At 42.9% G+C, this 12,725-nt stretch overlaps 1 protein-coding gene across 1 annotated transcript in view; it reads right to left on the reverse strand.

Annotated features, from left to right (window-relative positions):
• ccdc120a (coiled-coil domain containing 120a) overlaps window positions 1–12,725 on the reverse strand; it is a gene marked incomplete at its 5' end in the record, with an annotated part of 44,938 nt that overhangs the window by 18,011 nt on the left and 14,202 nt on the right. The window contains 2 exons of the mRNA XM_079238614.1: window positions 9,261–9,317; window positions 12,496–12,619. Coding sequence (XP_079094740.1) covers window positions 9,261–9,317; window positions 12,496–12,619 — 181 coding nt within the window. The remainder of the gene's footprint in view (window positions 1–9,260; window positions 9,318–12,495; window positions 12,620–12,725) is intronic.

Raw genomic sequence — 12,725 nt, forward strand, 5'->3', positions numbered from 1 at the left:
TTATAGAAGCGGGTGTGTGTTTATAGAAGCGGGTGTGTGTTTATAGAAGCAGGTGTGTGTGTGTTTATAGAAGCGGGTGTGTGTTTATAGAAGCAGGTGTGTGTGTGTTTATAGAAGCAGGTGTGTGTGTGTCTATAGAAGCGGGTGTGTGTTTATAGAAGCAGGTGTGTGTGTGTTTATAGAAGCGGGTGTGTGTTTATAGAAGCAGGTGTGTGTGTTTATAGAAGCAGGTGTGTGTGTGTTTATAGAAGCGGGTGTGTGTGTGTTTATAGAAGCAGGTGTGTGTGTGTTTATAGAAGCGGGTGTGTGTTTATAGAAGCGGGTGTGTGTGTGTTTATAGAAGCAGGTGTGTGTGTGTTTATAGAAGCGGGTGTGTGTGTGTTCATAGAAGCAGGTGTGTGTGTGTTTATAGAAGCGGGTGTGTGTTTATAGAAGCGGGTGTGTGTTTATAGAAGCAGGTGTGTGTGTGTCTATAGAAGCGGGTGTGTGTTTATAGAAGCAGGTGTGTGTGTGTTTATAGAAGCGGGTGTGTGTTTATAGAAGCGGGTGTGTGTGTGTTTATAGAAGCAGGTGTGTGTGTGTCTATAGAAGCGGGTGTGTGTTTATAGAAGCAGGTGTGTGTGTGTCTATAGAAGCGGGTGTGTGTTTATAGAAGCGGGTGTGTGTGTTTATAGAAGCAGGTGTGTGTGTTTATAGAGGCAGGTGTGTGTTTATAGAGGCAGGTGTGTGTGTTTATAGAAGCAGGTGTGTGTGTTTATAGAGGCGGGTGTGTGTGTGTTTATAGAAGCAGGTGTGTGTGTGTTTATAGAAGCAGGTGTGTGTGTGTTTATAGAAGCAGGTGTGTGTGTGTTTATAGAAGCAGGTGTGTGTGTGTCTATAGAAGCGGGTGTGTGTTTATAGAAGCAGGTGTGTGTGTGTTTATAGAAGCGGGTGTGTGTTTATAGAAGCAGGTGTGTGTGTTTATAGAAGCAGGTGTGTGTGTGTTTATAGAAGCGGGTGTGTGTTTATAGAAGCGGGTGTGTGTGTGTTTATAGAAGCAGGTGTGTGTGTGTTTATAGAAGCGGGTGTGTGTTTATAGAAGCAGGTGTGTGTGTGTTTATAGAAGCAGGTGTGTGTGTGTCTATAGAAGCGGGTGTGTGTTTATAGAAGCAGGTGTGTGTGTGTTTATAGAAGCGGGTGTGTGTTTATAGAAGCAGGTGTGTGTGTTTATAGAAGCAGGTGTGTGTTTATAGAGGCGGGTGTGTGTGTTTATAGAGGCGGGTGTGTGTGTGTTTATAGAAGCAGGTGTGTGTGTGTTTATAGAAGCAGGTGTGTGTGTGTTTATAGAAGCAGGTATGTGTGTGTCTATAGAAGCAGGTGTGTGTGTGTTTATAGAAGCAGGTGTGTGTGTGTTTATAGAAGCAGGTGTGTGTGTGTTTATAGAAGCAGGTATGTGTTTATAGAGGCGGGTGTGTGTGTTTATAGAGGCGGGTGTGTGTGTGTTTATAGAAGCAGGTGTGTGTGTGTTTATAGAAGCAGGTGTGTGTGTGTTTATAGAAGCAGGTATGTGTGTGTCTATAGAAGCAGGTGTGTGTGTGTTTATAGAAGCAGGTGTGTGTGTGTTTATAGAAGCAGGTGTGTGTGTGTTTATAGAAGCGGGTGTGTGTGTGTTTATAGAAGCAGGTATGTGTGTGTCTATAGAAGCGGGTGTGTGTGTGTTTATAGAAGCAGGTGTGTGTGTGTTTATAGAAGCGGGTGTGTGTGTGTTTACAGAAGCAGGTATGTGTGTGTTTATAGAAGCAGGTGTGTGTTTATAGAAGCAGGTGTGTGTGTGTTTATAGAAGCAGGTGTGTGTTTATAGAAGCAGGTGTGTGTGTGTTTATAGAAGCAGGTGTGTGTGTGTTTATAGAAGCAGGTGTGTGTGTGTTTATAGAAGCGGGTGTGTGTGTGTTTATAGAAGCAGGTATGTGTGTGTCTATAGAAGCGGGTGTGTGTTTATAGAAGCGGGTGTGTGTGTGTTTATAGAAGCAGGTATGTGTGTGTTTATAGAAGCAGGTATGTGTGTGTTTATAGAAGCAGGTATGTGTGTGTTTATAGAAGCGGGTATGTGTGTGTTTATAGAAGCAGGTATGTGTGTGTTTATAGAAGCAGGTATGTGTGTGTTTATAGAAGCGGGTATGTGTGTGTTTATAGAAGCAGGTATGTGTGTGTTTATAGAAGCAGGTGTGTGTGTGTTTATAGAAGCGGGTATGTGTGTGTTTATAGAAGCAGGTATGTGTGTGTTTATAGAAGCAGGTGTGTGTGTTTATAGAAGCAGGTGTGTGTGTGTTTATAGAAGCGGGTGTGTGTGTTTATAGAAGCAGGTGTGTGTGTGTTTATAGAAGCAGGTGTGTGTGTGTTTATAGAAGCAGGTGTGTGTGTGTTTATAGAGGCGGGTGTGTGTGTTTATAGAAGCGGGTATGTGTGTGTTTATAGAAGCAGGTGTGTGTGTGTTTATAGAGGCGGGTGTGTGTGTTTATAGAAGCAGGTGTGTGTGTTTATAGAAGCAGGTGTGTGTGTGTTTATAGAGGCGGGTGTGTGTGTTTATAGAAGCGGGTGTGTGTGTGTTTATAGAAGCGGGTATGTGTGTGTTTATAGAAGCGGGTATGTGTGTGTTTATAGAAGCAGGTGTGTGTGTGTTTATAGAAGCAGGTGTGTGTGTGTTTATAGAAGCAGGTGTGTGTGTGTTTATAGAGGCGGGTGTGTGTGTTTATAGAAGCAGGTGTGTGTGTTTATAGAAGCAGGTGTGTGTGTGTTTATAGAGGCGGGTGTGTGTGTTTATAGAAGCGGGTGTGTGTGTGTTTATAGAAGCGGGTATGTGTGTGTTTATAGAAGCAGGTGTGTGTGTGTTTATAGAAGCAGGTGTGTGTGTGTTTATAGAAGCAGGTGTGTGTGTGTTTATAGAAGCGGGTGTGTGTGTTTATAGAAGCAGGTGTGTGTGTGTTTATAGAAGCAGGTGTGTGTGTGTTTATAGAAGCAGGTGTGTGTGTGTTTATAGAAGCAGGTATGTGTGTGTTTATAGAAGCAGGTGTGTGTGTGTTTATAGAAGCAGGTGTGTGTGTGTTTATAGAAGCAGGTGTGTGTGTGTTTATAGAAGCAGGTGTGTGTGTGTTTATAGAAGCAGGTGTGTGTGTGTTTATAGAAGCAGGTGTGTGTGTGTTTATAGAAGCAGGTGTGTGTGTGTTTATAGAAGCAGGTGTGTGTGTGTTTATAGAAGCAGGTGTGTGTGTGTTTATAGAAGCAGGTGTGTGTGTGTTTATAGAAGCAGGTGTGTGTGTGTTTATAGAAGCAGGTATGTGTGTGTTTATAGAAGCAGGTGTGTGTGTGTTTATAGAAGCAGGTGTGTGTGTGTTTATAGAAGCAGGTGTGTGTGTGTTTATAGAAGCGGGTGTGTGTGTTTATAGAAGCAGGTGTGTGTGTGTTTATAGAAGCAGGTGTGTGTGTGTTTATAGAAGCGGGTGTGTGTGTGTTTATAGAAGCGGGTGTGTGTGTTTATAGAAGCGGGTGTGTGTGTGTTTATAGAAGCAGGTGTGTGTGTGTTTATAGAAGCAGGTGTGTGTGTGTTTATAGAAGCAGGTGTGTGTGTGTGTTTATAGAAGCAGGTGTGTGTGTGTTTATAGAAGCAGGTGTGTGTGTGTGTTTATAGAAGCGGGTGTGTGTGTTTATAGAAGCGGGTGTGTGTGTGTGTTTATAGAAGCGGGTGTGTGTTTATAGAAGCAGGTGTGTGTGTGTTTATAGAAGCAGGTGTGTGTGTGTTTATAGAAGCAGGTGTGTGTGTGTTTATAGAAGCAGGTGTGTGTGTGTGTTTATAGAAGCGGGTGTGTGTTTATAGAAGCAGGTGTGTGTGTTTATAGAAGCGGGTGTGTGTGTGTTTATAGAAGCAGGTGTGTGTTTATAGAAGCGGGTGTGTGTGTTTATAGAAGCGGGTGTGTGTGTGTTTATAGAAGCAGGTGTGTGTGTGTTTATAGAAGCAGGTGTGTGTGTGTTTATAGAAGCAGGTGTGTGTGTGTTTATAGAAGCAGGTGTGTGTGTGTGTTTATAGAAGCGGGTGTGTGTTTATAGAAGCAGGTGTGTGTGTGTTTATAGAAGCAGGTGTGTGTGTGTTTATAGAAGCAGGTGTGTGTGTGTTTATAGAAGCGGGTGTGTGTTTATAGAAGCAGGTGTGTGTGTGTTTATAGAAGCAGGTGTGTGTGTGTTTATAGAAGCAGGTGTGTGTGTGTTTATAGAAGCGGGTGTGTGTTTATAGAGGCAGGTGTGTGTGTGTTTATAGAAGCAGGTGTGTGTGTGTTTATAGAAGCGGGTGTGTGTTTATAGAAGCGGGTGTGTGTGTGTTTATAGAAGCGGGTGTGTGTTTATAGAAGCAGGTGTGTGTGTGTTTATAGAAGCAGGTGTGTGTGTGTTTATAGAAGCAGGTGTGTGTGTGTTTATAGAAGCGGGTGTGTGTTTATAGAGGCAGGTGTGTGTTTATAGAAGCGGGTGTGTGTGTGTTTATAGAAGCGGGTGTGTGTTTATAGAAGCAGGTGTGTTTGTGTTTATAGAAGCAGGTGTGTGTGTGTTTATAGAAGCGGGTGTGTGTGTGTTTATAGAAGCAGGTGTGTGTGTGTTTATAGAAGCGGGTGTGTGTTTATAGAAGCAGGTGTGTTTGTGTTTATAGAAGCAGGTGTGTGTGTGTTTATAGAAGCAGGTGTGTGTGTGTTTATAGAAGCAGGTGTGTGTGTGTTTATAGAAGCAGGTGTGTGTGTGTTTATAGAAGCAGGTGTGTGTGTGTCTATAGAAGCAGGTGTGTGTGTGTCTATAGAAGCAGGTGTGTGTGTGTTTATAGAAGCAGGTGTGTGTGTGTTTATAGAAGCAGGTGTGTGTGTGTTTACAGAAGCAGGTATGTGTGTGTTTATAGAGGCGGGTGTGTGTGTTTATAGAAGCGGGTGTGTGTGTGTTTATAGAAGCGGGTATGTGTGTGTTTATAGAAGCAGGTGTGTGTGTGTTTATAGAAGCAGGTGTGTGTGTGTTTATAGAAGCGGGTGTGTGTGTGTTTATAGAAGCAGGTGTGTGTGTGTTTATAGAAGCAGGTGTGTGTGTGTTTATAGAAGCAGGTGTGTGTGTGTTTACAGAAGCAGGTATGTGTGTGTTTATAGAAGCAGGTGTGTGTGTGTTTATAGAAGCAGGTGTGTGTGTGTTTATAGAAGCAGGTGTGTGTGTGTTTATAGAAGCAGGTGTGTGTGTGTTTATAGAAGCAGGTGTGTGTGTGTTTATAGAAGCAGGTGTGTGTGTGTTTATAGAAGCAGGTGTGTGTGTGTTTATAGAAGCAGGTGTGTGTGTGTTTATAGAAGCAGGTGTGTGTGTGTTTACAGAAGCAGGTGTGTGTGTGTTTATAGAAGCGGGTGTGTGTGTGTTTATAGAAGCGGGTGTGTGTGTTTATAGAAGCGGGTGTGTGTGTGTTTATAGAAGCAGGTGTGTTTGTGTTTATAGAAGCAGGTGTGTGTGTGTTTATAGAAGCAGGTGTGTGTGTGTTTATAGAAGCAGGTGTGTGTGTGTGTTTATAGAAGCAGGTGTGTGTGTGTTTATAGAAGCAGGTGTGTGTGTGTTTATAGAAGCAGGTGTGTGTGTGTTTATAGAAGCAGGTGTGTGTGTGTTTATAGAAGCAGGTGTGTGTGTGTTTATAGAAGCAGGTGTGTGTGTGTTTATAGAAGCAGGTATGTGTGTGTTTATAGAAGCAGGTGTGTGTGTGTTTATAGAAGCAGGTGTGTGTGTGTTTATAGAAGCAGGTGTGTGTGTGTTTATAGAAGCAGGTATGTGTGTGTTTATAGAAGCGGGTGTGTGTGTGTTTACAGAAGCAGGTATGTGTGTGTTTATAGAAGCAGGTGTGTGTGTGTTTATAGAAGCAGGTGTGTGTGTGTTTATAGAAGCAGGTGTGTGTGTGTTTATAGAAGCGGGTGTGTGTGTTTATAGAAGCGGGTGTGTGTGTGTTTATAGAAGCAGGTGTGTGTGTGTTTATAGAAGCAGGTGTGTGTGTGTTTATAGAAGCAGGTGTGTGTGTGTTTATAGAAGCAGGTGTGTGTGTGTTTATAGAAGCAGGTGTGTGTGTGTTTATAGAAGCGGGTGTGTGTGTTTATAGAAGCGGGTGTGTGTGTGTTTATAGAAGCAGGTGTGTGTGTGTTTATAGAAGCAGGTGTGTGTGTGTTTATAGAAGCAGGTGTGTGTGTGTTTATAGAAGCAGGTGTGTGTGTGTTTATAGAAGCAGGTGTGTGTGTGTTTATAGAAGCGGGTGTGTGTGTGTTTATAGAAGCAGGTGTGTGTGTGTTTATAGAAGCAGGTGTGTGTGTGTTTATAGAGGCGGGTGTGTGTGTTTATAGAAGCAGGTGTGTGTGTGTCTATAGAAGCAGGTGTGTGTTTATAGAAGCAGGTGTGTGTGTGTTTATAGAAGCAGGTGTGTTTGTGTTTATAGAAGCAGGTGTGTGTGTGTTTATAGAAGCAGGTGTGTGTGTGTTTATAGAAGCAGGTGTGTGTGTGTGTTTATAGAAGCAGGTGTGTGTGTGTTTATAGAAGCAGGTGTGTGTGTGTTTATAGAAGCAGGTGTGTGTGTGTTTATAGAAGCAGGTGTGTGTGTGTTTATAGAAGCAGGTGTGTGTGTGTTTATAGAAGCAGGTATGTGTGTGTTTATAGAAGCAGGTGTGTGTGTGTCTATAGAAGCAGGTGTGTGTGTGTTTACAGAAGCAGGTATGTGTGTGTTTATAGAGGCGGGTGTGTGTGTTTATAGAAGCGGGTGTGTGTGTGTTTATAGAAGCGGGTATGTGTGTGTTTATAGAAGCAGGTGTGTGTGTGTTTATAGAAGCAGGTGTGTGTGTGTTTATAGAAGCAGGTGTGTGTGTGTTTATAGAAGCAGGTGTGTGTGTGTTTATAGAAGCGGGTGTGTGTGTGTTTACAGAAGCAGGTATGTGTGTGTTTATAGAAGCAGGTGTGTGTGTGTTTATAGAAGCAGGTGTGTGTGTGTTTATAGAAGCAGGTGTGTGTGTGTTTATAGAAGCAGGTGTGTGTGTGTTTACAGAAGCAGGTATGTGTGTGTTTATAGAAGCAGGTGTGTGTGTGTTTATAGAAGCAGGTGTGTGTGTGTTTATAGAAGCAGGTATGTGTGTGTTTATAGAAGCAGGTGTGTGTGTGTTTATAGAAGCAGGTGTTTGTGTGTTTATAGAAGCAGGTGTGTGTGTGTCTATAGAAGCAGGTGTGTGTGTGTTTACAGAAGCAGGTATGTGTGTGTTTATAGAAGCGGGTGTGTGTGTGTTTATAGAAGCAGGTGTGTGTGTGTTTATAGAAGCAGGTATGTGTGTGTTTATAGAAGCAGGTGTGTGTGTGTTTATAGAAGCGGGTGTGTGTGTTTATAGAAGCAGGTGTGTGTGTTTATAGAAGCGGGTGTGTGTGTGTTTATAGAAGCAGGTGTGTGTGTGTTTATAGAAGCAGGTGTGTGTGTGTTTATAGAAGCGGGTGTGTGTGTGTTTATAGAAGCGGGTGTGTGTGTGTTTATAGAAGCAGGTGTGTGTGTGTTTATAGAAGCAGGTGTGTGTGTGTTTATAGAAGCAGGTATGTGTGTGTTTATAGAGGCAGGTGTGTGTTTATAGAAGCAGGTGTGTGTGTGTTTATAGAAGCAGGTGTGTGTGTGTTTATAGAAGCGGGTATGTGTGTGTTTATAGAGGCAGGTGTGTGTTTATAGAAGCAGGTGTGTGTGTGTTTATAGAAGCAGGTATGTGTGTGTTTATAGAAGCAGGTGTGTGTGTGTTTATAGAAGCAGGTGTGTGTGTTTATAGAAGCGGGTATGTGTGTGTTTATAGAAGCAGGTATGTGTGTGTTTATAGAGGCAGGTGTGTGTTTATAGAAGCAGGTGTGTGTGTGTTTATAGAAGCAGGTATGTGTGTGTTTATAGAAGCAGGTATGTGTGTGTTTATAGAGGCAGGTGTGTGTTTATAGAAGCAGGTGTGTGTGTGTTTATAGAAGCAGGTATGTGTGTGTTTATAGAAGCAGGTGTGTGTGTGTTTATAGAAGCAGGTGTGTGTGTTTATAGAAGCGGGTATGTGTGTGTTTATAGAAGCAGGTGTGTGTGTGTTTATAGAAGCAGGTATGTGTGTGTTTATAGAAGCAGGTGTGTGTGTGTTTATAGAAGCAGGTGTGTGTGTTTATAGAAGCGGGTATGTGTGTGTTTATAGAAGCAGGTGTGTGTGTGTTTATAGAAGCAGGTGTGTGTGTGTTTATAGAAGCAGGTATGTGTGTGTTTATAGAAGCGGGTGTGTGTGTGTTTATAGAAGCGGGTGTGTGTGTGTTTATAGAAGCAGGTGTGTGTGTGTTTATAGAAGCAGGTGTGTGTGTGTTTATAGAAGCAGGTGTGTGTGTGTTTATAGAAGCAGGTGTGTGTGTGTTTATAGAAGCAGGTGTGTGTGTGTTTATAGAAGCGGGTGTGTGTGTGTTTATAGAAGCAGGTATGTGTGTGTTTATAGAAGCAGGTATGTGTGTGTTTATAGAAGCAGGTGTGTGTGTGTTTATAGAAGCAGGTGTGTGTGTGTTTATAGAAGCAGGTGTGTGTGTGTTTATAGAAGCAGGTGTGTGTGTGTTTATAGAAGCAGGTGTGTGTGTTTATAGAAGCAGGTGTGTGTGTGTTTATAGAAGCAGGTGTGTGTGTGTTTATAGAAGCAGGTGTGTGTGTGTTTATAGAAGCGGGTGTGTGTGTGTTTATAGAAGCGGGTGTGTGTGTGTTTATAGAAGCAGGTGTGTGTGTGTTTATAGAAGCAGGTGTGTGTGTGTTTATAGAAGCAGGTGTGTGTGTGTTTATAGAAGCAGGTGTGTGTGTGTTTATAGAAGCAGGTGTGTGTGTGTTTATAGAAGCAGGTGTGTGTGTGTTTATAGAAGCAGGTGTGTGTGTGTTTATAGAAGCAGGTGTGTGTGTGTTTATAGAAGCAGGTGTGTGTGTGTTTATAGAAGCAGGTGTGTGTGTGTTTATAGAAGCAGGTGTGTGTGTGTTTATAGAAGCAGGTGTGTGTGTGTTTATAGAAGCAGGTGTGTGTGTGTTTATAGAAGCAGGTGTGTGTGTGTTTATAGAAGCAGGTGTGTGTGTGTTTATAGAAGCAGGTGTGTGTGTGTTTATAGAAGCAGGTGTGTGTGTGTTTATAGAAGCAGGTGTGTGTGTGTTTATAGAAGCAGGTGTGTGTGTGTTTATAGAAGCAGGTGTGTGTGTGTTTATAGAAGCAGGTGTGTGTGCTTACTGTGGTCGTGTCCTGTTGAAGCAGACGTGGCGCTGCTCTCTGACCGAACCGAGTCGTCTAGGAACAGAGATTGAAAGTGAAAACAGGAACAGATTAGTTTCCTGGACTTCCTGAGACACAGTTCTGGTCCAGATATGACAGGAAACAGACTGACTCATCATTCACCTTCATTGTTATTGATGAGCAGAGTTAGGTATTGTTTGTGTGTAATATGTCTTTTATAAACCATAGAAACTACAGTTCACCACTAGTCATCCATATATGTTATATACTGTATATATAGGCGTATCATGAAGTATTTCACTAACTAGCTGGCTGCTCATAATGACTCTATATATGCTGCTCAAGAAATAAAGGGAACACTAAAGCAGCACATTGTAGATCTAAATGAATGAACAAAGCTCATTCTGCAGGGCTCTGGCAGTGCTCCTCCTGTTCCTCCTTGCACAAAGAAGGAGGTAGCGGTCCTGCTGCTGGGTTGTTGTCCTCCCACGGCCTCCTCCACGTCTCCTGATGTACTGGCCTGTCTCCTGGTAGCGCCTCCATGCTCTGGACACGACGCTGACAGACCCAGCAAATCTTCTTGCCACAGCTGGCATTGATGTGCCATCCTGGATGAGCTGCACTACCTGAGCCACTTGTGTGGGTTGTAGACTCCGTCTCATGCTACCACTAGAGTGAAAGCACCACCAGCATTCAGACCAAAACATCAGCCAGAAAGCATCGGAACTGAGAAGTGGTCTGTGGTCTCCACCTGCAGAACCACTCCTTTATTGGGTGTGTCTTGCCAGTTGCCTATAATTTCCACCTGTTGTCTGTTCCATTTGCACAACAGCAGGTGGAACTGATTGTCAATCAGTGTTGCTTCCTAAGTGGACAGTTCCATTTCACAGAAGTCTAGCTGACTTGGAGTTACATCGTGTTGTTTAGGTGTTCCTTTTCTGAGCAGTGTACTTTATGTAGCAACTTCCTCGGTCACAAGTTAGGCAGAGGATAGGTTCAGCTCCATCCATGTTTTCACTAGATAATGCACAGAACTCGGATGCTTTTCTAAGTTTATTAAAGCTCTAGTAGGTAATGCTGCTGAGAGACATGTTCCTCTGGGTGAAGTGGTTCCTCGTCCTGATAGTAGTCTATACATTCTGTCATCATGAACAATAAGAAATATAGTTAGACCCCTCAGTTTACTGTAAATCTGTAAAACTCTGACCAATCCAAACGTTCTGACCAATGTTGTTAAAAGCGGGATATGGCTTTGGGGCATGAAAAATAAGTACTATTGTTGAAAAGGTTTTTTTCAATTGAAAACCAGATTTTCAAATGAGCCACTGTGGGGACACGGGGGACAGTTCAACATTGCTGCGGCCTAAAACAGCTAGGGATGCATCGATACCGATATCAGTTTTGGCTCAATACCGTGTGTACTCCTGCTTGGTATGAATAAAAGTCTTCTGATTCCACACCAGATACCCGTTACAATATTAGTCAAGCCAGTGCAGATGTGTTTGATGACATGCTTTGGATGTGTTTTAAAATAAATAAATGCATTGAATGAAAAATGGGACCTTTTTGTTCAACTGAAAGCCAGATCTTTGTTTCAAAATCGCACATGTATAGTTGTATTTGGGTAAAATGTGCCAAATCAAAATAAAACTTGTTGAAATTGTTGGATCTGTAAAGTTATTTTATTTGTATTAGTGAGGTAACTTCAGAAAGCTTACACAGTTAAAACAGCAATAATAACCACAGTCACAATGATGTTCACATGAACAGATTTGGTATTGGTATCAGCAAATATTGGTGTCTGCAGATATTCGAATTTCAGATATTGACTCCTTTTCTTTGATTTCTCCAGTGCGTTCAACACAATCCAGCCGTACATACTACGAGACAAGTTGACGGGGATGGGCGTGGATGATTCCATGACCTGTTGGATTACAGACTACCTGACAGATCGGCCTCAATATGTCGGGCTTGGGAACTGTGTCTCTGAAACCATCAGGAGTAGCACTGGAGCGCCACAGGGGACGGTGCTTGCACCTTTCCTGTTTACCCTCTACACAGCGGACTTTTGGTACAATTCAGAGTCCTGCCACATACAAAAATACTCTGATGATACGGCTGTTGAGGCCTGTATCAAGGATGGGCAGGAGTTTGAATACAGGAACTTGGTGAACTCCTTCAGAGACTGGTGTCACAGGTGCTGCTTGCACTTGAATCCAGCAAAGACAAAGGAGGTGATCCTGGATTTCAGAAAGGAGAAGCTTCCCCATCATCCAGTCTCCTTACAGGGGGAGGACATTGAGGTGGTGCGCAGTTACAAATATCTGGGCGTTCACATTGATGAACAGCTGGACTGGTGCTGCAATACTGATGCCTTCTATAGGAAGGGACAGAGTCGCCTGTTCTTCCTGCGCTCGCTGAGGTCCTTTGACGTGTGTCTGGACATGTTGGTCATGTTCTACCAATCAGCCAGGTCTCTCTTTTATGCTGCGGTGTGCTGGGGGCACCGCCTTACTGACAGGAACTGCAAGAGGCTGGAGAGACTAGTCAAAAAGGGGGGCTCAGTGCAGGGTAGGAGACTGGACTCTCTGGGAACAGTAGCGGAGAGACTCACGCTGAATAAACTGAGAACAATGATGGATAACAGCAAACACCCTCTCCATGGATTCCTGAGGGAGCAAAGGAGGAACCGCAGCAGTCGATTTCTCTCACCACGCTGCAGAACAGAGCGTTTCAGGAGATCTTTCATTCCCACGGCCATCAGACTATATAATAAAACCTCCTGAACTGCACCCCCACATGTACATGCATCTACAAGGGAGAGTGGCTTATGCTGTTTTTACTGTGTTTTTAATGTGATTTTAACCTATGTCTGTCTAATCAATTATTTATTTGTAATACGCACTTGTAAGAGGTGGAAGAGTAAGTGTTTTTATTGAGTTGCCTGACAATTTGAATTTTCCTTTCAGTCCTATCTATTTATCTATGTATCTATCTATCTGGTATTGGATCAGAAATACAAAAAGTGGATTGGTGCATCCCTAAACTCAGCTAAGAGCAACGCCATGACAGGTCAATACTGGACAGTTAACAACAAAGTACTGCAAGGAAGCAGTAAAATCTAGTTTTTACTGGAGTATTTGCACACACTACAGCAGAGATAGAATCGGACGGATTTTAACGGATTTTAGCAGAGAAGCAGTGAACAGGTAATTCCAGCAGCCTCTGTTACCTGTGTGGCAGCCTCTGTGTACAGTCCTCTTTCCTTGATGACTGCTGTGTTCAGAGTCACTTTGTTTCCTCACAGAGACGCTGAACAAAGTTTTCTTCAGCTTAGAACGCTGAGAATCTTCCTCCTGCACACACAAGATTCTTATGTGGGATTTTTCCATGTTGCTGTTCAAGTGATTTAAATTAAATAAACTGTTTGATGGACCAGAATTACACATCCATTCTCATATG

Source organism: Telmatherina bonti (assembly GCF_933228915.1).
Source record: "Telmatherina bonti genome assembly, chromosome: 4".
NCBI lineage: Eukaryota > Metazoa > Chordata > Actinopteri > Atheriniformes > Telmatherinidae > Telmatherina > Telmatherina bonti.